Source organism: Lepidochelys kempii, chromosome 9, assembly GCF_965140285.1.
Source record: "Lepidochelys kempii isolate rLepKem1 chromosome 9, rLepKem1.hap1, whole genome shotgun sequence".
Classification (NCBI taxonomy): domain Eukaryota; kingdom Metazoa; phylum Chordata; order Testudines; family Cheloniidae; genus Lepidochelys; species Lepidochelys kempii.
Genome location: NC_136388.1, coordinates 83,214,621 through 83,242,103, shown reverse-complemented (window position 1 = coordinate 83,242,103; position 27,483 = coordinate 83,214,621). Strand labels below are relative to the sequence as shown.

The 27,483-nt window shown below is 43.0% G+C and overlaps 1 protein-coding gene across 5 annotated transcripts in view; it reads right to left on the bottom strand.

Annotated features, from left to right (window-relative positions):
• AMOT (angiomotin) overlaps positions 1-27,483 on the bottom strand; it is an 83,167-nt gene that overhangs the window by 45,097 nt on the left and 10,587 nt on the right. For 2 of the 5 annotated variants that reach the window (XM_073361154.2, XM_073361158.2), the window contains exons 2-3: positions 2,698-2,859; positions 202-1,102 (exon numbers count right to left, since the gene is read on the bottom strand). In XM_073361154.2, the coding sequence (XP_073217255.1) occupies positions 202-1,055 (854 nt within the window). In that variant the 5' untranslated portion in view covers positions 1,056-1,102; positions 2,698-2,859. Of the gene's footprint in view, positions 1-201; positions 1,103-2,697; positions 2,860-16,602; positions 17,035-27,483 lie in introns of those variants that run through there. The other 3 variants (XM_073361156.2, XM_073361157.2, XM_073361159.2) reach the window with 3 other exon arrangements.

The window sequence follows — 27,483 nt, the reverse complement described above, 5'->3', positions numbered from 1 at the left end:
GCCACTACAGCAAGGAATTTGGCCCCTAACATCTGGGCAACAGTCCTACCATACTATAGCTATAGCCTAACACAACAGAGATGGGATCTTCGTTCAAACCCAACCTGCATTGGGAGGCTAAGTTTTGCCCCTTCTTTGCTTCTTACAAAGATAAAACCCACCGAGTTGGGAAGGTGACTAAGCAGTTAAGGAGCTCCTTACCTGATTGACCCATACTCAGGAGGATGCTGATACCTCATCATAGGCCCATCGGATCTACTCTGCTGGCTCATGCGATGATCACCATAGAAATGTCCAGGGTCCTGAGGTTTGCAGTTCATGGGTGGGGTGGACATGTTTTTGTAAGGGTACTCTGGCGGAGGGCCCCGGTGCTCTATTGCTTTCATATTCGGCTGGGGAGGCGTGGGCACTGAGTTTTTATAGAAATCATTGGAACCGGAGTTTTTGTACAGGTCATTTGGCTGCTGGGGGGAAAGCGGAGCACTCGTGACGGGCGCATGGGCCTTGACACCACTGGTGGCCAACGACAGCTGCATCAGTCTCTCACTAAGAGAGCGAACGTGTCCTTGCTTGAGGTCCTTAAGTCCTTCATCCTGATGGACTTTCCCAGGGTTCATTCGCTGAACCGTAGGCCGCCCTTCAGTCCTCATCTTTTGATTGGTTACCCCCGTCACATAAAACGCTGCCCCAACGCTAGCATGCGGCTGGCCTCTGAAATACTGTGACTGGACTTTGGCTTCTTCGTACGTTGGGAGGTCTTCACTGTTCTGAAGTCTTGGAGAGAGCTGCTTCTCCATGATGCTATTGTCCACTTGAATCTCCTGGCCCTGGGGCTCTTGGCGGGCAGCATGAGTCACAAGCTGATGGTCCTGGGTGCTCAGCCCTTCGTTCTGAGACCCTGGACTCCCATTGCTGTTGAAAGGGGGTGCATTTCCTGTGGCTTGTTGATGTAAGGCAAGGAGGTTGCGGTTGTCATTTGGGTTTCCGTATCGGAGCTGCTCCTGCAGCAGACGCTGTAAAACTGTCGTAGCTGTTTGCTCTTCTGAATTCCTCATCTCAAACTGTGGTGCCTCTGGGGTGGAATGCAAAAGCTGCCCTTGACCTACGGAGAGGAAACGTGGTAAGCAACTCTTCATTGGCTCACTGTTTAGGAGCAATGGCTTGAAATTGAAGAAAAATATAAGTTAGATTAAAAGGATTTTCATAACAATGAGGGTCATTAAGACCGTCAGACACTGGAAGGACCTGCCTAATAAGGCGGTGAAGACTCCACTGACTGCAGGTGGCAGGGCTATGGACGGAATGCCCCAAACAGGAAGCATTGGCAAAAAGGAGACCTATAATTCACAACATGGTGGTAAAATGACTGAGCTACACTGTACACCCATTCCTGACAGTGCTGAATTGCAGTTTCCATTTTTGCCATGTAAACAAGGACCAAGAAGAGAATAGGGAACTCAGCACGTAATCTGTTCAATTTAAGAAGAAAACAAGAAATACACTAAATAAGTTATATGCTCAGAGTGAAAAATGAGAATCCCCATCACTTGGGTCATTTAAAGTAAACTAATGAACGCCTGACTAGATGGTTATTTTTTTAGAGTAGCTGTAGGTTTGAGGGCAGATTTTTAAAGTCCAGTCTCGCTTTTGCACCCACTACTATATATTGGTTTAAGTGATGTCATTTAGACATCTAACTTCCTGACACACAGGCATATTAAAGTAGTTAGACGTCTAAATGACATCAGTTACAACCACACAACTATGGGGGAAGGGGTGGTGAGGGCACTGGAGGAGGAGGAGGAGGACGGGGAGGAATCATCAGATTGACTCCGAGTTTGAAAGGAAAAACATTGTGAACATCATTTAAGAAACTCATAGATCAATGTCGAGTACATACTAAGACTCTGTCTATACTAAAGAGAAAAGTCGATCTAAGCCATGCAATTTGAGTTACATGAATAGCGTAACTCAAATTCACATAGCTTAGATCTACTTACCGCGGGGTCCACACTACGCGACGTCGACAGGAGACGCTCTCCCGTCGACTCCCCTTACTCTTCTCGATCAGGTGGAGTACAGGAGTTGATGGGAGAGCAATCGGCTGTCGATTTAGCAGGTCTGAAGACCACTGATGCATCAATCGCCGCAGCATCAATCCTCCAGTAAGCGTAGACATGCCCTAAGTAAGGGCTCGATGGTCAGGGAGCCAAAGTGGTCAGACGGGACTAAGACACTGCATCTCCCATTAGAGTTGCAAGTACTCAGCACTTCTGAAAACCAGTCCCAACATGTCCCTTATTGGGCATGCAAGAATTGATGCACCCCAAATCCAGGGTCATTTTTGAAAGTGTGAGCAAAAGTAGCTTGCTTTTTTAGTGACAGTCTGTGGCAAAGCCAGGGCTAGAATCCAGGTCTCCTGACTCTTCTGAAGTATTCTTCATTATGTGTCTTAACTACATGTCCATCCAACCTCCTCGGCTCTGTCATGCCAGCTTACAGTGTAGATATATCAGCCACAAACTACTGCTTACGATGATGTATTGTCAAGAGAGAAGACTCTTCTCCAGAGTCTACTAGAGAGAAAATTAGAACACACCCTATTCCATAAAGCCTTTTCAACAGTCTGAGAATTCAGATACTGACACATGCACTGGATTTTCACTTCTTTGAAATCATATCTACTATGGCATGTACCTTATTTCCGTCACTTTGACTTCCCCAGTCAGGAGGAGCAGTTCTGCTACATGAGGGGACACCTGACCTTCCGCCTGCAAGTCCAAAATCTCCACTCACAAATGGTTTCAGTCCCTGCAGTAATTCGGATCACTTGATGCTCTCTTCACTCCCCAAAAAATTCTGAAAGAGAAAGAACATTTTAACCAGCAGTTTGGAGGACATCAGGAGTTACAAAACTTGGTCAATATTTCATGCTCCCCAACCCTTCACCTACTACCCACTTTTCCTGAACCTAAAGATTTCAGACCCTATGAGATGAACAAATCCTACTGCCCAACATCTAACTCCAGACACTTCTTAATCATTAGAGTTTTCTTCCTTGAGAACAACTGTAGCTAAATCATGTTCTGTCCTATTTGTGCCTTCAAAAGAAACAGTGATAAAAACTCCCCAATTCTTTAAACTGCTGAAGATGCCCTGATGGCTGCCTTTCAATGGTACTGTATACACACTTCAATAATAAATATAGTACCTTCCATCAGAAGATCACAAAGCACTTTACAAACATTAATGAATTACGCATCATAACATCCCTGTGAGGCACGTAAGAATTATCCCAATTTTTAGATGGGAAAAGTGAGGAACAGTTGCTACAGGTCTAGCACAGTGGTTCTCAAAGCTGGTCCACTGCTTGTTCAGGGAAAGCCCCTGGCGCACGAGACCGGTTTGTTTACCTGCCGCAACTGGCTGCGGTTCGCCACTCCAGGCCAATGGCGGCTGCGGGAAGTGGTGTGGGTCAAGGGACGTGTTGGCCGCCCTTCCCGCAGTCCCCACTGGCCTGGAGCGGCGAACCGCAGCCAGTGGGAGCCACGATCAGCTGAACCTGCGGACGCGGCAGGTAAACAAACCCGTCTGGCGCACCAGGGGTTTTCCCTGAACAAGCGGCAGACCGGCTTTGAGAACCACTGGTCTAGCAGAAGTATATGGCGGAGCCCAGATCTACTTCCAAAATCCTGTTCTTTAGCATCATCCTTTGCCCTTTAGGATGAAAAGCACTGCAGCAATTTAAAATAATATTTTAATATCTTTGAAACTAGAGGGAGACAAAAATCAGATCAAACTTCTACATTTATATCGATATAAAACTCCCCCTATATATATATTATATATATATAAATGAAATTGAACATAAATTCCTAGGTGTGTTCTTGACACTCTCAAATAGAGATGTTAAATCGACTAATAAACTAGGATCTCTGAAGAGGGAGTGAATCATGCAAAGGAAGTGGCACATACTAGTATACACAGCACTTACGTATTTTAGGAACAGACAATTATAACAAAACAAAATAAAGCAAGCAAAAAAAACAATTAGTCATTGAGGTATATAATTTAACATGATTTCCTGGAATGTTTCAAAAAATAAAGTCAACAGATGCAGTGAAGGAATGCAGACATGAATGCTTCTGTCTCAGTCTTATTACAGCACACATCCACACCCAAAGAAATGATCTCAGGTCTGTAAGTTAACTACTTAAGGTATCATCAGCAATTTCAATACATATGAACAATATCTAACTATGGAACAAGCTTGTTTTGTGTGGTGTATTACATGCAAGATGGTGGCTAAGAACTAACACCTAATGTCAAATTCTTAACAAGTGACTTAACTTGAGAGGGATATATTGAAAACAGCTGCCAAAAATATGCAGCAAGAGATCCTTTAAACCCAGGCTTTAAGATAGCAGATAGCTAGAGCAACTTCCAGCCTCTTTTCCCAGTATTACCCAACTTAAGTTCAAGGATCCTTAGTCCCACTCATACCAATATCATCCTTAACTCACTTTTTACAAAGTTGCCCAAAGCAACCTTTTTTATGAGAACACAAAAAGGCTTTTATCATGTAATATGATGTTGTCTTTCCACCCAACTACAGTACTTCTTTGGTGTCAAGTGGGCAAATGTGGATTGTATCTTCCTGTTAAAATGCAAAGTCATTTGAGGGAGAATTCCATAAATCCTGCTTCTCAATTTAAAAGATTTCTCAACAAAGCAATTCAATCTCTGTGTGTGTCTAACGCCCTCTAATATTCCGGAAAGAGTAAAGAAGTGCTAAGTATCTCCGCAGTTATTTCACACACACTCTTTTACCTCAACACAGCACTAACTTCTTGCATTGATCCAATAGAACAAAAAAGACCACATCCCACTTCAAAAAAAAATTCCAGCTGTGATTAAGGAACACTAAATAATCCACCTGTACTTCGGGCCCAAATTAGGAACCATCCCTGGAAAACTGGGACAAGAGGCGAATCCAGTTATACTATGGGAATGCTCTAGCCAATAGATCCTGCTTTCTTGAAACTCCAGGTGTTAGCAATGTTATTGCTGATCCAACTTTATTAGCTACACCTTATTTAATTATCACTCACAAAGAGGGCCTTGGGCAAATTGCTTGTGTGGGAAGATCCTTGTATTCTGCAGCGCTCTTGTGCGGAATGCTGGAAATTCTATAGCAGAGCCACTTAAATGGAGGTTTTTATGTAATTAAACATGAAAATGATCAGTACAATCAGTACTGCAGCTTATGTGTTATTTATCTGGATACTAAATTCTATTTATGCTCCCACAATATTTTCAGTTTTCCATGTGCCAAAGATTTCTGCACTGAAAACACAGAAGTGCATTGCAAGTTGTCAAGGGGAAGCCAGAGGCTTTGGCACCTGGAAAGGCATGGGAGGCTGGAGTTTGGGCATAATCACATTATATGATACCTATGCCAAAATGATTGGCAGTGAACTAGTTCATGCTGCCATTTAAATGGTCAACTTTAGTTTTCAGGCTTAACCATTAAGATGAATGGGGCCACTCACGCTTACTGTTTCAGATAGCCTGCAAAGTCGTTTTCTTCCCAACCATAAAGGCTAGAAACACTTTTTACAAAGAAAGATTCCGTTCTAGAGTACAGTTCTGCTGCAAGGGGCCAACTGAGGTGAATTCCACAGGCTGCATTATGAAAATAAACTGACAAATGAAATACTCACCACTATTGATGAATGACTACAATGATATAGCTACGTATTACCCTGCGTGGAGTGACTGCAGCAGTAAGAACACAAGTGAAAGGACGCATCTCTTTTCTGCTTGCGAAAGTAAGTGGAATGTAAGATTCCCTGTGAATGCAACCTGTACACACTTGCCCTGAATTACTGCTTAGCCAAGAAGCTAATTAGCGAACACATCAGGTGGGATAAAAACAGGTTCACCTCCTCCATGTCCTCCTCAGAAGGGCTGAAGTACAGTTAAGCACATTCAGTTTTAATACTCAATCCTGTACCATCCATACAAATAAAATATAGTCCAATGGCTTTATGGACTCACAAGCTCCACACTTCCAGCCACTTCAAAGTGGAGAATAACAGCATTCCCAAATAGCCTAATGGCTTTGCTGGATGGTGCTATGGTCTATTTCTTTAGAAATGTAGATATGATCCAGACCCTCCCCCAGGCTGGCAGGAGCAGATACAGTTTGGCTCTCTGTCAAACACACTTTAATAGGCAGCTGAAAAGTTCTGTGGCATCAGAGGTCTTTGCTTGCCCTTGTCGGTTCCAGGAGAATGGTGAGGAGATGCTTAGTGTGAAGGTGACGGTCTTGGACTGTGTCAGAAATTAAAAGGTATCTCTAGAAGTGCTTAGATAAAGAGGGGCCATGAAGCATAACAGATACCTTAGACAGGACTGGGTAAAAGCAGAGACTAGCTCACATTCTGAGTGATCTGTAACGGAGAAAACAAGCTTCCCCTTTCCATACAGCTTAAACAGGGGCCCAATCCTGCAATTGTTTATTCACACGAGTAGCCCTTACAACCTTCAGGCCACCTGGAAATGCAGTTACTGCCCACGTGTGCACACACAAACACACCCTTTGAAGTGGCTGGAAATGTTGGGTTCATGAGGGTGAGGACATCGAGCCATTTAATGAATGATGCAGGTCAGGGTGCCAGAATGGAGGGGCCATGGCCCCCCCACTTTTTAACATGGGCATAGTTTGGTGGTAGGGGGCCATGTTCCCCCCCCGCAAACTGCAAGCCTTGGGCAGGCACAAAGCAGGGCAAGCAGGGACTGCTGTGCTTCATGATGGAGGAGCTGATCAGGTCCCTGCCTGCAGCGCCAGCCTCCTTCCGGTGCGGGCCCCTCTCATTGGCCCCACCCCTGTTCCTCTTACCCGCAAGGCCCCACCTCCTGGCCAGGCCAGGGAACCAGGGATGCTGTGGGGAGCCCTGGACCCTCCACCTGTCCTGGGCGGCACACCTTGGGTCCAGGTAGCAGGGAAAAGGGCTAGGGGCTGCTCTCAGGCCCCTGGCCCACGATAGTTGGAGGGTCCCCGAGTTTACCACCACCCGGCTCCAACTTTTTTCAGCCTGGCCAAGGGGCAGGGCCTCAGGGGGAAGAGGAGCAGCAGGAAATGGGACAATGGAGAAGGCGGGGCCACAGAGGCGGGGCCTGGTGTCCCCCTCCTCCCACTTCTACCAAGGTTCCAGCGCTCCTGATGCAGGTTATAACTAAGCATTCTTAACTGTACTCCAACCCTTTCTAAGGAGGAGAGGGGAGAATATATGGAAGGATTGCCCTTGAGAATAAAGGTTTTAGAGGTATGCATGCCCTCTGGCTCCAATACCCAAAACCCCAGAGGCATGGACGCACAAGTCCCCAGAGTTCCGATAATATTTTACCATCTGCTTCTGAACAGAGCACAACTGTTCCCAATTAAATTTCAAAGTATAGAGCCCACAGGTAAACGCCACCAAAGCAAATTTGTTGCCTAACATGTGCTTCCCTAGCTTAGATTCAATTATTCCTTTCTCAGTTGCTTGTGTTTGCTGACGGTGTCTCAGGTGATCTTGCAGGTGCGGCAACCAGCAGGTGCATGTATCGCGCCAGCATTACACATCTTCATACCAAAGGGACAGAGTCATCACACAAAAGAGGAAAACTTCCTCCTTTTAGCTAAAACCAAGAAGTAGTGCCACTTGGAACCATGCAAATTAGACACATGCTTTTAGCATTAGATCATCAGGCATTCTACTGCAGCAAGGGGCTCAGGAATCTAGGTAGATCTATCATAGTTCTAGCGACTGATACAACTCTCAAGTACCATGTTGACAAGAATCGTACAGTGGCTAAATACCCTCCCAACCTGCTCACCATATTGGAAGCAGGTCAGAAGGAAATAAAGTAAAGCTTGGCAAGCCTGAACAGAAAGCACTGAGTGAAAACCTTACTTGCACTGACCTAATAACAGTTGAGTCATATCATCAGTGAGGGTACGAGGCTCCTCAGGAGCCTGAAGGAGAGGTGAAAAGACCTCTACTCCCAATTCCTGTTCTTCCATCATAAAGAAAGTATCCATTTCTTTACAAGGACCTTATCAAGTAATTTTAGCCCAATATAATTTAGTTTTTTATTGTAAAAACGAAGCAGGAAATGCTTTACAAAATCCAGTATAAATGGAAATGTTTCCTGGGCTTGTTTTTAAATATTTCAGTAAAAAGAGGTGTTAAGGGATTTAAAGGTTCTCCAGCAGTACTGGAAACCCAAACTCAACAGTGTTGATCAAATGGGTAAGGGGCATTATTCCTGATATCTTGGTCAAATTGCAAGATCTACTGACTTTGGGGTGTGCTCTTACACAGCTGTTGCAATGTACTCCAGAGGAGACTATTGTTTAGCAAAAGACATAGTAATTCCTGCACATCTAGGGTGAAATCCTGACTCCACTGAAGTCAATGGGAATTTTACTGTTGACTTGCATAGGACCAGGATTCGACCATAGATGTTTGCATGATATAACTAGATCAGTTTTGAATAGACTTAGTTACACTAGAAAGTGCAAGTTTTCTAATACAGACCAGGCCTTACATCGCATTAAGGTCATTGGTGAATTTTATCAATATATATTAGGCCAAATTCATTCTTGCTGAACTTCATTGACTTCAACAACTCTTGAGTTTTTTAGAGCAGCCTTGTGAATTGTCAAACCCAAACAGCCTTTTGAATTCAACATTTAGTTTTGTTTTTACAGACACTTGACTCCTTACTGCTGCCAGTACTCAGGCAGCAATGGGCTTCTGTCCTCAGCAGCCCCATCCCACAAATATCCCAAGTATGCGTCGGCCGCATTTTCATTTCATTGTGTGGTTTCTCCATTCCTTTGGTGATTTAGTCCAGGCCTCTCTTTTGCATTCTCAGATAATGAAAACCATGTGAGGTTAAAATAAAATCTTCAAAACACACAAACCAGTTTCATCTGCATTATCAAGACTGAGAAAAATGTTTAGGGTGGTTCATTTGTCCCTATAAATAGGATCAAAATGTTAAGCTGTGCATTAGATAAAAAGGTTGGAATCAACTTCTACATTTTAAAAAGCTGAATTAATTCCCATAGCATAAGACAAAGTGACCATAGAAATGCATTACCTAGCCAGAGATTTATGTTGCATGTTATTCTTAGGTAGTTTTTCCTGATATGTCAGTTAAGACATGCCAAAATAATTCAGTTAATGCAGATCTCTAATATTAATAAAAACTTGCAGCGGATAAGGGAAAAAAAACTTAACCATGGCCTGATGTTAGCAAAGAATTAATTTCCTGGATTTTGCCCATATATCACAGCTCTAGCCTTGTTTAGGGCCAGATTCTAAAAGCCCTTTTCATGCTGAGAGGCACTTTGTTCCACAAACAGTCATACTGAAGTGAAATGGCTACTGGCAGAGTGTGGGTATCAGAATCTGGCCCTTCATTTTTTCAGGTTTTTATTTGCAGAAAGAAGCCAAGTAAATACATATTTTTCTATCCAATGGCTAAATATTGATAACTTTTTAATTATTCATGAGCCTCACAGATTATAAATACCTCCTTCTGAGAAACTATGACCCAATCCTCCTCCTGAGGGACTATAACCAGGCTCGGTTGTGGTAGTACTGAGACAAACCAAGGTCACAGAGAGGCCTGTTATGTGCTACCAGTGGTATGAGGTGAACTGCAAAGCTTTTTTTTTTTTTTTTTTTTTTAAATTAATGGAAAGCTGGCTCAAGATCCTGTTTAATCAATGTTTAAAAAGTCAGAGCAGTTTAAAACTGATATGCATTATTCTTTCATCATAATGATGTGTGATTTGTATTTTTAAGTACTTTATGAATATTAAGTCTCAAAACCCCAGGAAAAGGGAATATTATTGTACCCATTTTACAGATGGGTAAACTGCAGTGCTGAGTGGTTAGGGCTGATCTACACTTAAATATTTTTCCAGTATAGCTATGCCAGTTAGGGGAGTGATTTTTTTTTCAACAATATATAGCTATGCTGGCAAAAGCCCTAGAGAGGATACCAGCAAAAACTTGCTTTTGTTATACTTATTTTGCTCAGGGAACTGGTATAAGCAATGCTAGCAAAAGGATTTGTTTGTTGGTATAGGCTGCATCTACACTAGGTGGTTTTGCCAGTATAGTTATATCAACAAACCTTTTAAACACAGATCTGGCCTAGGTGACTTTGCTCAAGGACACAGAAAATCAGAGACCTTGTTTACACACAAAACTTGTACCAGTTTAATTAGAATTGGTTATTAAAATAAATTCAGTATAAACAGTGCAAATACTGATGAAGGGACTATTAAATCAAATACACCTGTTTTACATCCATTTATTTAAGGTCCATAGTTTACCAACACAATTTAAAGCAAGAGTTAAACTGATTTAAGTGTCTTCATATTAAAGGGCTTGCACCAGTTTGACTAGATAGATTTTTAAATCAATTTAGTTAAATCAGTGTACTTGTCTAGTATAAGCAACGTCCTAGTTTTATGTTCTAACCATTATTGGTGTATTATATGCATTAACAGTGGCTGCACGGAAAACAACCAAAAAATAATCCAAGCTCCCCATGATTTTCACATATTTTGTTCTAAAATAGAATTGTGATTTAAGCTTATATGCATATGTCATAAATGATTCAGAATCTCAGACAGTATTAAACAGCTTCTTCTGTTTTTTAACCAGAAGTTTGCTACTCAGAGATAAATTAGACAAGAGTCATCCTGGGAACTAGAAGTTAAAAAAAAAAAAAAAAAAAGGCTACAGAGATCTGAATGGCCCTGCTTATAGCTGAGCATCCTCTGCAGGACAGCGAATGCAGAAGAACTCTTTGGACCATTAAGGAAAACACGTGAAGATCTGGCTGTTGTAAACACGGAGAGGGCACTTATGTTTTCATCACCAAACTGGCAATACATGACTTGCTCACCACAACATGACATGTTAGATTTTATTACAGGTGGCTAACTAGCATTGACTTCCTGCACTACATCACTGTGCAAGGCTCCAGCACCAGGCCTTGCCCACTTAAAACCATCACAGCAAACACCACATTTAATACCAGATTTTAGAAACAAGCTTCAAGGCAGTCTATATTTCTCCACTGCTCAGGGAAAGAGTTGTTTGCTTATTTATTTTTTATTTTTAAAATATATCAGTCATTAACTCTACCAGATCAGAGCCACTCATTCATTCTTCATTCTCTGATCTCTCACTTAAGCCAACTGTTTGGTTCACACTTCAGTGGCCATCAATATACACAACACATTTACACAGGTAAGATTTAATAAGTTATTATTTAGAAAATACAGCTGGGTGTCTAAGTAAAGAAAAATTACAACAGCTTTGCAAAACTCCACTTGCTTGGAGGGGTTTAACAAACAAGAAAAGTAAATATTATACTGCAGACTTAAACTTTAATTGGTCTTTGATTCTTTTGCTTTATTGTTTCCTGTCATCCCATGGGCGGGGGTTGGGAGATCTTTGCCTGAGCTGTTAAAAGTTTCATGACAGTTTTGCAAGGCTGAGTTACATGCAATATTACAGAAATATTACAGTTTTATGGTGTCTTCTGATACACTTAACTGCAACATTTTCGTACAGACAAACTGTCAATCTAAGTGGTAAATCCAGTCTAGAGATACTTGAAGCATGAACCAAATATTTTTACAAGAACTGAAACTATCTCCGCGGCACCGGGCCTGCAATAGATTCACTCTATGTAGCTGGCTGGCACTGCATTCCAAAGCAGCTTTGGGATGCTCTCTCTTTTACTCTGAATAGGAATTTAACAAATTAGTGAATCATGCCGCCAATCTGGATTCATAAGAAAGCCATTTGCCTCCTCTCTCACAAAAGACAATGATCTAAAGCAGCAGTTCTCAAACTGTGGGTCATGACCCCAAAGTGGGTCGTGACCCCATTTTAATGGGATCACCAAGGCTGGCTTAGATGTGCTGAGACCTAGGGCTGAAGCCCAAGTCCCACCGCCCGGGGCCAAAGCTGAAGCCTTGGGCTTCAGCTTCGGCCCCACCTCTCAGGGCAGCGGGGCTTGGGCGGGCTCAGGCTTCTGTTCCCCCTCCTGGGGTCACGTAGTAATTTTTCTTCTCAGAAGTGGGTCGTGGTGCAATGAAGTTTGAAAATCCCTGATCTAAAGCAGTGATGCTCAGACCTCAGTGGTTCAGGAGCCAAATTAGCAATCAACATTACCCAAAAGAGCCACAGTAGTGTGAATTCATTGTTTCATTTACTAGATAAATTATTCTCACAGCAAAATGACTGACCAGTATTATTATTTTATCAACTACAATTGGTCAATAACAAAGTAAAAGCATCCTGATTGGTTAATAATTAAATCACAATGTTTTAATATCATGTGCTGCAAAGAGCCACAGGAGACACATTAAAGAGCCACTTGCAGCTCCCCAGGCTCAATCTGAGTATCACTGATCTAAAGACAGTTTTCAGCTGATTAAATGAATACTGGCGGGGGAAGGGGAAGAGGGGAATTCAGCACCTTATGGAGAAGCTCAACCCCAAAAGTGATAATGCCCTATAACGGGGAAAGCAAGTAAGAGAGACAGATGAAAGTCCACCTGAGAAAATAACCACAAATTGGACCAAATAAGACACACAAAATTCTTGGTAACACGAAACTTGCCAATTTGCAGAAGCATCGTGGCCCAGATTTAACACAATGGCATAGATGCTGGAACTAGGGGTGCTGCTGCACCCCCTGTCTTGAAGAGGTTTCCATTACATACAGGGTTTACAGTTTGGTTCAATGGCTCTCAGCTTCCCCACTATACAAGTTGTTCCAGCAACCCTGCACAATGGATTGAATTGTTTTGGAAAATCCTCTACTGCTTAATGGCACTTCATACCTACAGCAATGGGCAATTTGGAACACTTATCTGAACAGCCAAGAGAGTCAGATCCTCATTATATTCCAACTGGCTATACGGAGAGGGCGAGCCTTCTACCTTATTGCCAGTCACTAAGCATGGCTGTTCTTACAATATTACAAACACTTGGTCTCCATGGAAGGGGCATACCTAGCAGCAAACACTAGCAACAGAGAACATTCCACTCCCATCCACAATAAGAGAAACACTCTGTAAAACTACTACCCTTAGAAAATCTTCCAAGAGACTTCCCCAATCAATGAATATCTACCATTAGTACCAAAAGTCCATGAAAACAGGATGTACTATTAAAGTTCGGGTGCGGTGAGGGTGTCAAAAGAGGGTCTCCTGCTTATTTTTAAACAAGCCTAGAACCTTATGCCAAGAACAAGGATGTGCTTTTCCTTTATAAATTTACGCATGGCCCAAAGCCAAACAGCATTCTGCTCCAGATCCAAAATCTCTATGTTCATGAGTGTTCAGACTCAGGCTTTTTGATTTAAACCAAATTCTAATGCAAAATCTTAACACTGAGGAACAGTTGTACTTTCACTGGGGTAAAATCAAGGACGCCTTTAAAAGCCATCAACGTAACAGAATAAAGAATTGAGAGCCAGCAGCATGCCCTAAAAAGGTATCAACAGGTAGGTACACTCACAGCTAAACAATATTTTTAAATTAGCGGACAAAAGCCATTGGACCGTCAACTTCAGTTGATTATCGGGAATAAAGCAGCATCACTATTTTTTAAGATATCAGTGCCCTGAATCAATGTCAAATATTTCCCAATGTTAAAAAAAAAAATGGAAGCCTTATTGAGGAGTAGAAGTTTTATATATTTATGATTATGTTGTGAAATGTGAAAGTTCTACTTTATTATTTATTTTGTGCTAGGCACTGTACAAACACAGAGCACAGCGACCCATTAAGAAACTCATTATTTCTAGACTGGCTTCACAGGGAGAAAAAAATGGGATGAGAACATTTGCAATCCAAAAATCATCAATTTCACCAGCATGGTAAGGAATGCTTGGCAGTGAAACACTGCAGCCCTACTATTAAATACGAAATGAAAATGGTCAGTCCGTTTATATGGAACGTGGGGGATGGGGAGGAGGAAAAACATTTAATTCTCTGTACTCCCACTCAGTCTTAATATTCTTTTACAAAGCAAATGGCTTGCGTTAGTCAGGGTACATCTGAAAGTACATAATTCAAGCCTTCATTTACAATCATAAATCTTCTTTATTCTGGAAAGATCCCTACCAGGTGGCAATGAGTGCATAAATTGTTAAAGCCAACATTAAGTGCTTGTGCATCGCAAGTCATTTTGCATTTAAAAACATTAGTGCCCTTGAATATTAATGTGGATGGCATATATACCACCATGGGAACTCCATGGAAATTCACCAATAAAATACCATAGAAGTATTGCCATATAACCCACTTCAGCATAAAGAAGTTGTAAAAAGACAATTCTCCAAAGGCACTTTCACTATATAGTATCTTTGGAAGGTGGTGGGGTAGAGATAAAAGTACTTACCAACTCTTTCCATATGGATCAAACATTCATGCTATAGCCTTTCCAGACTAGTAACTTATGGAATGTGATCCTCTGACCTTAAGTACTTCCAAATCAGCTGCCCTTTTAAGTATACTATATTCTAGTGAGATTTTATACATTCAAATCAAAAGTAAGAGTATGGTCTGGTGGCTCAGATATCACATTCTACACTACATGTGGACCACAGATTCAATTCACAGTCACTAGACTGCCAGGCTGGCAAAGGGCAATATTCTTTGCTCCATTTCCACGAGCAGAAAGAGCCAACAATGTCACTTCCTACTTTGGAAATGAGGAAGCAGCCCCTGCTCTATAGCATGCTTCCTGGGACCTGACTCAGAGCTTAGGGGTAGGGAGCCTTGATCACCAGAATAAATATGAGGTGGCAGAAGTGGAGAACAGCAGCAGTCACACTCTGCAGTGTGCTTCCCTCTGCACCCCACAGATCTGTAACTGAATTTCCAGTCAGGCATCGATGCTGCTTCCTTGAAAAGCCGGGTCAGCTAATGTGAAGGTACATTGTCACAGGGTAGCTAAGCAGAGACACAAGGCCTCTGCAGATCTTAGGAGATCCACCGATTTAGAGGACACTGACAATTGCCCCTGCTACGGTGGTAGAATAGGAGGCTTTTCCCACTCCCCTTCCACACCCCACCCCTCCAGAAAGAAAAGGACATAGTGAAGGAAATGTTGCAAGCCAAAACTTGGAATTTCCTGCGTTATCCTCAGGGAAAACCCACACAGTGGGGAAGAACCTGGCACTGAGACAGGGAATGCCTCAGAAGCAGCCAGACCTGTCTTATGGAGACACTTCACATTTCAACATGGAACAAGAAGCCTCCATGGATAAGAGCACTCCGGTATAGTCCGGGTAGAATCTCACAGAGGCTTCTGTGGACATGACACAGAGTTTTGGAAGAAGCAAAGGTGGGTGTAGTGGAGAGGGAGAAGAAAAATTAAAAGCATGTGAAACGTTCTCACAGACAAACCACAATATGTGCGCTGTGAATTAACAGGTTTCAGAGTAACAGCCGTGTTAGTCTGTATTCGCAAAAAGAAAAGGAGGACTTGGGGCACCTTAGAGACTAACCAATTTATTTGAGCATAAGCTTTCGTGAGCTACAGCTCACTTCATCGGATGCATACCGTGGAAACTGCAGAAAACTTAGTCTCTAAGGTGCCACAAGTACTCCTTTTCTTTTTGCGAATTAACACTAACTCACTAAAGAAAACAGCCTGCCACAAAAGGTGTGTTGCCCTGCTAGGAGACTGGGCCTTCATCTGGTCATTCTCTGCGCATGACCATACAGAACTGTTCATCTTAGAATGAAACTTCCTAGAGGCACAGCTCCCAACTACCCATAGGTTCAGTACAGCGCCAAGTTCACCAACCATGCTCACTAAATAATACATGGTTATACATTCGTACACACGCACTCTGTGTATTGGTGACCGACATTTTTATATTTGATAAGCACAATAGAGAATAAAACACTTTAATTAAACACTTCATACATAACTAGAGCTTCAAAGTAGCAGGAAGAAATCTTGATACGGTATGGAAGCCAAGATTACACACACACACACAGAGCCCTGGGTATTTCTCTGTAAAATCGGAAAAGCAAAAAATCTTGAAATGTAGATTCAGACTTTGCCACAGCAGTGGAAGAAAACGAGAAACACCGCTGCCTTGAACGAGAGCAGCGAGCAACCTCACTTAAGCCAGCCTTGCAAAATTCTACTTGCCCAGTCACCCAGGGCAAGCAAAATGTCATTGCTGCACTTTTAATGACAATTTTGCAAGGCTAGGCTTAAATATTTGCAGGAGGTGACGGGTCAAATAATGACCCCAGGGTCTCAGACACCACAGTGATGGACAAATGTAGCTCACGAAAGCTCATGCTCAAATAAATTGGTTAGTCTCTAAGGTGCCACAAGTACTCCTGTTCTTTTTGCGAATACAGACTAACACGGCTGTTCCTCTGAAACCAACCAGAAGAGAGGAGAGCAAATCTAACGCCTAGGTTTATGCTATCCCAAATAATGCGGGCTCCACTGTGCCGTAAACACTTCCTTCTCTTACCTACTTTTGAGCTGGAGATAAAAGGATTTTCTTCTCTTTTTTCTCTTGTAGCTCTTTGGGTCAGCTACGCAAAGGACGCCTTGCTGCCAACAGAATTTTCACTTTGTGCTCTTTTTACCCCAGGGAGTAAAGGGCGAAACACTGGATTCAGGAGGAAAGGTGGCTGCAGTACACGATTCCACAGGCTGGCTTCACAGGCAGAGACAGAGATGTTGCACTTCAGGGAGCTTTCACTGCAGATCCTTCCTTCATTCTCAGTGTCGATAAAGCAGGCGGGAGGAGGGTAGAACTTCTTTAATTGCAAAAATAATAGTTTGCTGGGGGGGGGGGATTCTGTGGGCCGAATTTATGGCTCGACTTTTTTTAATACAAGTAATCAGGATCGACGTATAAAAAATCCAACTGCAGACCGATCAGACGTGCCTGGTTTCCCTGGAAGAAAGAATGTGGCTTATTTAAGAATGGCAAAAAGGAGAACAGAACTTCAAAAGTTTCCTCCGTCCCAGTGCAATTTGCTAAGTACAAATTCTGCTTGTCAAGCCCAGAACTGCACAGGAAACTCCGGTCCCCCTCTGCCCAGGGAGGGAAAAGCGGCCATCCAACCACTGCATTCCGGCCTCGGAGGAAAGTTACTGATCTCAATGAATTGCTCTCGCACACGAAGTATTTCTTTTTTTAAAATGTGCCTTCTGCACAAACAGGTTTCTGAGCTCCCCAGACCTCAGGGACTGATCTCCCATTAATGGGAAGACATGGCTGGGGAGGAGAATATCCTGCAAAAAGAGATCAAGCCCAAGAAAAGCAGCGTCTCTCTTCCCTTTTCCTTCTTCCGACGCTCTCTCGGTCTCTCCCCCAGCCTGGATTCCCGCTGGGGCTGTGCGAGTATGTTATGAGAAGAATGCAGGAAGCACACCTCCTCCACCTCCCCCTAGCAGCAGCCTTCCCAAGCCACACTGCAGCCCTGCTGCTGGAGCCTCATCATCAAGACACCCAAAAGGAAAATCCCTCCGAAAGTTTAGCTGAACAGAGTCCAGACTGGAAAGAGCAACTTCAGCATGTTGTAGAACTGCGGGAGGAGCCAGGAGAGAAGGAAAGCCTTCCCAGCCACTCTTTTTATGTCTATTGGACAGCTCCATCTTCGGTGCAGTTTTCTGTTGGCTGACTGGCTTGTCCATCACGCCACACACGTTTAAAAAAACCCAGAAACCCAAGACAAGCTTCTATTGTATTCTTGCTGGAGCAGCAGGGAGATTTAAGTCTGAACCTCTGGTCTCAGGAGAGGTGTACCGAGGACTCAGTGCCCCTGCAGGAAATTCTGTAAGGAAAATGACATCTAGTGAAGAACTACAGCCCCCTGAAGCAGCAGCTAAAAACCTGTTTTAATCTTGAGGAGGAAGGGGGGAAAATAGAACCAAGCATCTCTCCTGAATTCCTTAAAATACCTTTCAACAAATTGGAAGCGCTGATAGCACCAGAGATCGGATATTGTTGTTTCACCTTGGTCACCTGAATCAGCTTGCTTGCAATTCGAATGAAGAAAATCAAGTTAAATGTGTGCGCAAACTTTGTAGTGTAATAGTTGGCCTTTTATCTGTAGTGGCTAATTGGTTCATATTGGTAAAGGGCTTTAAAGGTGAAAAGCACTGTGAGCTCCTTAACTGCATATCATTGTGCACTGCTCATGCATACTCTGGCCCTATGATTTCTCTATAAATATGAGTTTATTTACACAATCCTATTTAGATACTAAGATATATACTGTAAGCTATAAAATATTTAACCACTTGATAAATGTAAAAGCACTCAGATCATTGGATGAAAAGTGTGATTACTATGTGTTTTATTTATTTTTTTATATATTGTCAAATATATACTTCAAGCTGTAACATATTTTTACAACTTGATACACTTTGAGACCACTGGATGAAAAACACTATTATAAAGCATTTTTCATCCAATGATCTCAAAATGCTATTACAAATATCAAGCTGTAAAAATGTTACTACAAATATCAAGTTGTAAAAATGTTACAGCTTGAAGCATATATTTGAATATATAAATATAATATATTTCATGAATATAGTCATTTATATATAAATATTATATATACTTGTTTACATACTTATACAAAAACCACTGTATGTAAAATTACATAATAAATAAAATACATATCATTGCACTTTTCATCCAATGATCTCAAAGTGCTTTTATAAATATTACTTTAAGCTTCACAACATCCATGTGAGGTAGGGAAGTAATTGTAATGTAAAAACAAGGGATGTTCTTGCATATGTGCATTTGTGCAGTTCTTACTCACTGATATTTAATAAATAATGAAATAATAATAAATATATATTGATCTGGGTTCATTAGGCCTAATCTAGCCTTACTTCAATGCAGAAGGAAAATCAGCATGAATTCAGTGGGACAAGTCACTTGGATGAAGTCAGTCATATGCTTAAGTGTTTCCAGGATTAGGCCCCACATTTTGAAAACATCAAGTCAATTCAGCACAGCTAAATGAGAACTCCAATTTACACAACATGCAGAAAATAACTGAAAGCGTGGAAAAAACAGATGATGACTAAATACATGAAAATCAGGTAAGTGCATTTAAGGAGGACACTTTAAAGGAGGAGTCCCCTGTACTAACTGTTTTACTCAAAAATAAAACGGTTAAATATTCTTCCAGAGCCCAAACCTGTAAGTTCTGAGTGTCTAAAACCCCCATTGCCGTCCCAGAATTGCACCTGAATGATAGATTTGAGAAGAGTGTATACTCCATGCCTTCTCTAGATTTGTGCCAAATACAACCACAATATTGTCAACTCTCACGATTTTATGAAGTCTCATGATTTGTTTTTTTCTTAAAATCTCAGCTCCTAGAATCATGTGATTAACTTTAAAAAAAAAAAAAAGGAAAGGAAAGGTGAAATTCTAAGGAAGCTTCTTTCTAGCCATCCCGGTTGCAGAATTAAGCTTGAAAACATAGTCCTCACCGTGCCTTTCAAAAACAGAAGACAAAGAAAAAGAACCCAAAACATAATATTTCCAAATCTCATTATTATTAATCCAATCTCATTATTTTGGGGGCCCTGCCTCATGGTTTTTCAACATTTGGGATTGGCAATACCACAACCATTAGTTGTAATTGTGCAAACCTCTAGCATAGTCAGGCAAAGCTGCTATCTACACCAGTGCTGGAGCTTGAAACAGATACGCTCCACTGGTGCAAATAGCCTCTTCGCCTGTCTGTTCTAGGGGTACACTGCACCCCTGCCCTGTAATCGGGGCAAATACCCAATCCAAACTAGGTCTGAGATAACAATATGGCCCCTCCTCTCAAAGGTTTCAGAGTAGCAGCCGTGTTAGTCTGTATTCGCAAAAACAAAAGGAGTACTTGTGGCACCTCAGAGACTAACAAATTTATCTGAGCATAAGCTTTTGTGAACTACAGCTCACTTCATCAATGAAGTGAGCTGTAGCTCACGAAAGCTTATGCTCAGATAAATTTGTTAGTCTCTAAGGTGCCACAACTACTCCTCCTCTCAAAGGGACCTTCTGGGTAGCAGAATATTTACATACAAACTATTTCCTTGCCTTTCTCACAATTCACCTCCTCCTTTGTTTACATATAATAAACTCTAATCCTTTGTTTGCCACATCACCTCTCTGTGAGGTCATTTCATTGTCTGAAAAGCAGGATGGAGATTACTGGGGTGACAGTGTTTATTTGTTTTCTGACTACCTCTTTCAGTAACTTGCAATTTCAAGAAAGAATAAGATGAAAAAGAAAGGAGGGAAGAGGTCTATCCATCATGGCAATTCATCTCCCTCATTTTATAGTTCAGGCCCAAGGCCTGCAAATATTTGCACCATTGAGTAGCTTCATTTACTTTGCAGGATCAGGCCTTAAAGTAACACCAATTTCCAGAAGTGTTCATCAAGCAGCAGTTTCCACTGGCCACTGGTCAAACCGTGCTGCTTGCATTATAAAACTTGTCCAGTAAAAGACATTATCGCATTAGGGTTGCTAGGCGTCCGGCTTTCAACCGGAATGCCCGGTCGAAAAGGGACCCTAGCAGCTCCAGTCACCACCGTTGACCAGGCCATTAAAACTCCAGGGTAGGCACGGAGCCTGCCTTAGCCCCGATCAGGAGCTGCCTTAGGTAAGTGCCACCTGGCCTGAGCCTGCACCCCAAACCCCCTGTCCCAGGTCGGAACCCCCTCCCGTATCCAAACTCCCTCCCAGACCCTGCACTCCCTCCCACATCCCAACCCTCTGCCCCAGCCCTGAGCCCCCTCCTGGAGCTCGCACCCACTCCTGCACCTGAACCCCCTGACCCAGCCCTGGGCCCCCTCCCTCACCCAAACTCCCTCCCGGAGCCTGCACCTCAGCCTCCTGCCCCAGTCCTAATCCTACTCCCACACTCCAAACCCCTTGGCCCCGGCCCAAAGCTCCCTCCTGCACCCCTAACCCCTCATCCCCAGACCCACCCCAGAGCCTGGACCCCCAGCCGGAGCCCTCACTCCCTCCCATACCTTAACCCTCTGCCCCAGCATAGAGCCCCCTCCTACACTCCTCATTTCTGGCCCCACCCTAGCGTTCACACCCCCCGCTGGAGCCATCACCCTCTCCTGCACTCCAACCCCCTGTCCCAGCCCAGTGAAAGTGAGTGAGGGTGGGGGAGAGCAAGTGACAGATGGAGGGGGGCTGGAGTGAGCGGGAGGTAGTGCCTCAGAGAAGGGCCAGGGCCGGGCCTTGTAGAAGGGGTGGGGTAGGGACGTTCAGTTTTGTGCAATTAGAAAGCTGGCAGCCACATACGTCATCCACCTTGTCTTGTCCAATTCAAGTCAGTTCAGTGGGACTATTATTGTGAGGAAGGACAGCCTGATGTGGCCCTTCATCTTTTAACTGCTTTACCCACAAGACTTATTTACATATGTTCATAAATCTATTATAAAAATAATCTGGAAACAATTTCAGGAAAATAAAGCAACCCTCCCCCAGAAATTCCAAAAGCCTGCACATATAAATACACAAGTTTTTTTCTGTAACTGATGCTCATTCGCTGGAAAAATTTAGCAAAAACAAAAGTAGGAACACATGTAAACAATTCATTAACATTCCCACAACATTTACAGCTAGAACAGGTAAACAGAGCACAATATATGCCAGAAGTTATGGTGAGGAGTGTGCTGGAAATACATAACTATAGCTGGATGAAACATTTATAAATAACCCTGAAATATATGATCCCACCACATAACTGCCTACCTCCTGCATCCCAAAAGAAAACTTGTGGCATGGCAAATGGAGGTTCATCAACAAAGCAAAATATTTTTAAATTCACACTGTGAAAAATGGCTTGCCTTGCCCAAGGCTTATTAACCAAAAGTCATCTTCCTCTGTTTATTCAAAAGAACATTAGTGCAGCACTTTTTTAAACCAATCAGAGATAACAGCGTTATCTGAACAGGAAAAGAACAAAGAGAGATGCATGAAATCCAAATTCTCCTCAGAAAACGTTCTTCCTTTGCATCCTCACTCCCCCACCCCTCCAGCTAGCACAGGACTTGTGAGCTATGGCACACACTGACTCAAGTGCTGCCAGATGAAGGAACCTAGCAGTTTTCCACACACAGATCACACTAGAATGTGGGAATTCAGGAAACAGCACAAGAAAGAGGTTCCTAATAACCACGCCAGCATTCTCCGGCCAAGTTATGCAATCACGCAAAGGTTACAATAGGTGTATTCAAGGCAGAGAAGATAAATATCACTGTGGAAAAAATTTGGAGGTAGAAAAATAAATCCTGAGCCCATCCTATTCCTAGAATAGTACTTGATAACCTGGGATCCCCCAACCTATGATTTTTGAGGGGTTGCCACTCTTTGCATTCTTTAAAATGACTTCATTTAAAATTTCTCCCTTCAGTAACCACTGCTCTCTTTTTGTTCTCTTTTCTCCTCAGCAGCTGGAGTTTAGGAAGCTGCTCATATCACCCTCACTAAATGGAACAGATTCCCAGCCAAGCCTAATGTCCACTAAATACAGCTGAGGGGGTGTAAATGCTGCAACACCAGTGCCACCCCCATCCCTGGCATAGAAAGTGTGTTGCTGGTTATGGCCCCTGGGGCCATTATGTCAGCTGAGACTACACAGATCACAGCAGCACTGTGGCCATTCCCCTTTTGCCCCAGCCTCCCTCCTACACTGAAAGCTCCGGGGGGGGGGGGAGTGGTTATACTGGCTCTCCAAAGCCAGTGAGTTCCCCACTGTGAGAGTGGCACAAAGTTGCCAGAGAAGAGAATATGGCCCTACACATTCATTTCACTCAGAGATTTATGGAATTTCGAGCTAAAGTTGCAGACTGAGTTAAATACTGTAATATGAAAAGATCACACAATCAACAGAAACATACAGGATGGAGCCAGAAAAAGAGATGTGGCTAGGAAGTTTACTGAAGGTAGAGGAGCCAAAGAACAGGTAGTTATGAGAGAGAATATTTCCTTGTCTTGCTCTCCCCATATAAATAAGATCATTAACATCAAGGGCTTTATTCTGAGCGAATGCAGTGGTTAAAAAGGAGTTATAAGAATATTCTGTTTTTATTTTCATCCACAGATCCCAGTGCTACAAAGTTGGCTAAGAATCATTTTTGCTGCTTTATAGAGAACAGACTGGAGGTACAGAGGGGATAAGTGATTTGCCCAACGTTAGTGAGCCAAAGGATGAGCCAGGAATAGAACCCAAAAGACTCATGATGCCTTTCCCATATTTTATCCAGTGGATAACACTACCTACAAGAAAAGTCTCCTTAAAGCTTCCCCTCAGCTGAGAACTGCGCCTTGTAAAAAGAGAAAGGTCAATCCACTTGGCCCAGCAGAAGTGAGGATGAGGCATACATTCAATGTGAAACAGGTCTTCGTACACCATGAGATGGTAATGATGGGTACTTGCATCCCAATGATATTAAAAATTACTACTGTAAAACCTAGCATGTTTGGGGTTATTAGGAAAATTCTGCTTTCCAGAATACAGACATTTGAACAGTTATGAGCCATATCTAATGGAGAGCTTCAATGGAGAGCTTGAAAGCTCATCTCTCTCACCAGCAGAAGTTGGTCCAATAAAAGATATTGCCTTACCCATCTTTTCTCTCTCATCGGCCATACGGTCTTGTTTCCCCCTCTCAGTGCTCACGGGTGTCTTTCTACAGCAGTTTATTAACCTGCTAATTCTACACAATAAAATTTTAATGACCGTGTAATTTAGCAAACTGCTGTGGGGAAAGTAATTACTGTAGAAAACTTTTACATCGGCCTGGTCTACATTACAAAGTTAGGTTGACATAAGCCACCTTGCTTCTACCTAACTGTGCATGTGTCTGCATTTAAATTGGTCTCTTACCCATGTAAGTACCCCATTACAGCAACACAGTAACGCCTTCCTGAGCAGCACTGAGCCATGGTCTATGTACTGAGGTTGACGCAGCGCAAGTGTAGACACTGCATTACTTATGGCAACCCTAACAGTCCTCCAGCAGCTGTCCCACAATGCCCAACACTGACTGCTCTGATCACAATTGTGAACTCTGCTGCCCAGGGGTCACGGAGACTAGAAGGCCCTGTCCCCTTTAAAGCCCTGGGAATTTTTGAAATACCTTTTCCTGATTTTCCAGCTTGGCAAGCATACCTACCTGCTCTCCACTGTTGTGTGCAACTGTCCAGCTTACCATGCCAGCTACACGCTCCAGATGTGCTCCAGTTTGGAGTAGACAGGAGATATTGGATCTCCTGGGCCTGTGAGGAGATCAGATTATGCAGCACAGCTATGGATCGGTTGTAGAAACACTGACATCTACAAGCAGGCTGCAAGGTGGATGCAGGAGAAGGGGTATGACAGAGATCAGCAACAGTGCCATGTGAAAGCAAAGGAACTGCGTGAGCCATATCAGAAGGCCAAGGAGGCCAATAGTCAATCTGGTGCCGAGCCACAGACCTGCCGGTTTTACAAAGAGCTGCATGACATACTTGGTATAGACACTGCATGCCACCATGGATACCTTCAAGGAGCCCAAGACACGGGCTCCTAGTGTAAATAGTGAGGACGAGGAGGAGGAGGAGGAGGAAAGGAAGAGGATGGGGAACATGTGACCAGGTGGTCCAGCTATGCCATGAGCCAGGACCTGTTTAAGATTCCACCACAGACCAATTAGTCCCGACAGTCGAGCATGGGTGAGCCCGATGCAGGGTAAGGAACCTTGGGTAAGCGTGCAAATGTGTTTCCCATTACAGTGATGTACTGATGGTGCCCCAACTTAACAGGTCACAGCCATTAATTTTTCATTAATTTACTCTCACTAGAAGAGATAGCAGTACAACAAAGAGGGGTAGCGTTGTTAATCTTCTGTAGAGTTACGGGGGGCGCTAAGAAGCAGTTTGTTTATGTATACAGAGATGACCCTTGAATCCTCCTGAGAGATCTGGATGCAACTGTCACAGATGTACTCTGCAATCATCTGTCAAAGGTTTCTATGGATAGCACCCATATTTATTCCTCCATGGTAGAACACTTTCCTATGCCAGTCAGCCATAACTTCAGCAGACACCATTGTAGCACATAAGCTAGCAGCATGTGGGCCCAGGCAGCTTTTGGGATACCAGCAGTAGCTGTGCTCTCTGTGCCTTTGTTACCCTCAGGAGTGAGATATCAGCTAAAATCGCCACTGGCTGTGGAAAAGGCTGCCAATATTCAGAGCCAACACTGATGTCGGTGAAGTGTCCCCGATGATTCAGCAACATTTGCATAACCATAGAAAAGTAGCCCTTTCTATTGATGTACTCAAAGGCAAGTTGATCTGGGGACACAGGTGCTGTCTATTGCGCCACTACAGTTCGGGAACCCCATTACTGTGAATTTATCCCTTATATCCTGCACATTGCCAAAAGTCACAGCAGGAGACAATTAATGGCCCTGCACACTTGCATGATAACAGCCCCCACAGTGGATTTTCCAATTCCAAAATGATTTCCCACTGACCAGCAGCAACCCAATGCTGCAAGTTTCCACAGTGAGATCGCCACTTGCTTCTCCACTTTCAGTGCAACTCTCATTTTGGTGTCCTCCTGCCCAACCTCCAGAGGTTGGCATACAGATCCAGGAACAAGAAAAGGAGTACTTGTGGCACCTTAGAGACTAACAAATTTATTTGAGCATAAGCTTTCGTGAGCTACAGCTCACCTTCATCGGATGCATGTAGCCTTGTGCATCTGAAAGTTCTGCAGTCACTGCTCGTCATCCCAAGCCTGCATTACAACACAATCCCACCAGTAAGTGCCTGTTTCTCAGGCCTAAAAGCAGCGCTCCATCATCTATAGCTGCTCTGTGAATGCCACCAACAACCTTGAATTGGTTCTCACTATGTTCCACAGCAATCTGCCCTCCAAGAAATCATCATGTTCCCCGCTGATGTGGTTCTTCTTACAGCTCTGCAAATACCATCCAATGTTTGCAACACTTATGACAGTAGTACAGAGCTGTGTATGCCACATGCTTCTGTCAGAGAAGGCTGACGGGGGGGGAGGGGGGGGATGCATGGGTTTGTGAAATTTTTACAAAGTCACAAAAATTATGGGGTGGAGAGAGTGGCATGTTGAGAAGTTGACCCTTTGCTCACAGGCACCCCTGCTAGACTCATTTCTGTCCCACCACGGACTGCCAAAACTTCCCCAAAAATAGTGCACTGAACAATGGTGAGTTATACATCAGGATACCTACCACACTGTTCATTGACACAAGCACTCCCGGTGAGTATGTGCAGCGCTGATGGAAGGAGCCAAGTACACATGTGCACAAGCACTATACTAATTGTGGCGGCTTTATGCCAACATAACTAGCGTCGACCAAAATTTGTAGTGTAGACATGGCCATAGATAGCCTCAGACCCTGTTTATCCCAGGCTTTACACTGAATTGAGGAACATGGTTCCAGCTAATACTAGGATTGGCGGTTTAAACACAGCTCCTTAATCCAGTTCCCAGCACAGAGTAGTTGGGACTTTAGTGTGTGCAGTGGAACAAAAGCAGCCTCACCCACTGAAAATGGAAAACAAAATGAGCGACAATGTTTCCACCATTAATCCCTTTCGGCTATAGCCTGTAAGGGAAGTGCTATAATTAGCAAGCACAGGCCCCCTTTTACAGAGCAATTCGGAAGAAATAGTTAGAATGCTGCTAAGCAATCACCGACTACAGAAAAATTAAATTAAATGTGTTGGCTTCACTCTGGCTATATTCATGCCCAACTCCCACGGATTTACATGGGAGTTTTGCCTAAGAAACGGCTTCAAGATCAGATTCTTAAGAAGGGATTTGATTTAATCATCTCTAAACCAAGTATATTAATAAGGACCTATCTCACAGAGGACCTGTGAGCATGCTGAAATCTTTGGGTGTAAAATACTATTACTGAAGTGTTTTAGGATTTAAAAAAGTTTACTGCTGGACTCTACATAGGATCTGATCTAAAGCCCACTGGAGTCAATGAAAAGACTTCCATTGACTCCAGTGGGCTTTGAATCAGATCCACAGTGGACTGTGTGTTATAAAACAGTGTATAAAAAGGCACTGTAGTGCAGGGGCCGCTTTCCATGCACTTCAACACAGTGATCATTTGATCAAATTAGGTCATATTCATCAATGACTATTTAAATGTGGGAATATCAATCACAAACGCCATTACCAATGATATCAGTAATTATTTGTATTATTATCAATATTACTCTACTGATCTCCTTTTTTCCCCTAATGTCGACACATTATTAAGGAAAGGTGCCACAATAAAAAGTGATAGAGGACATGGAATTCCAGTATAA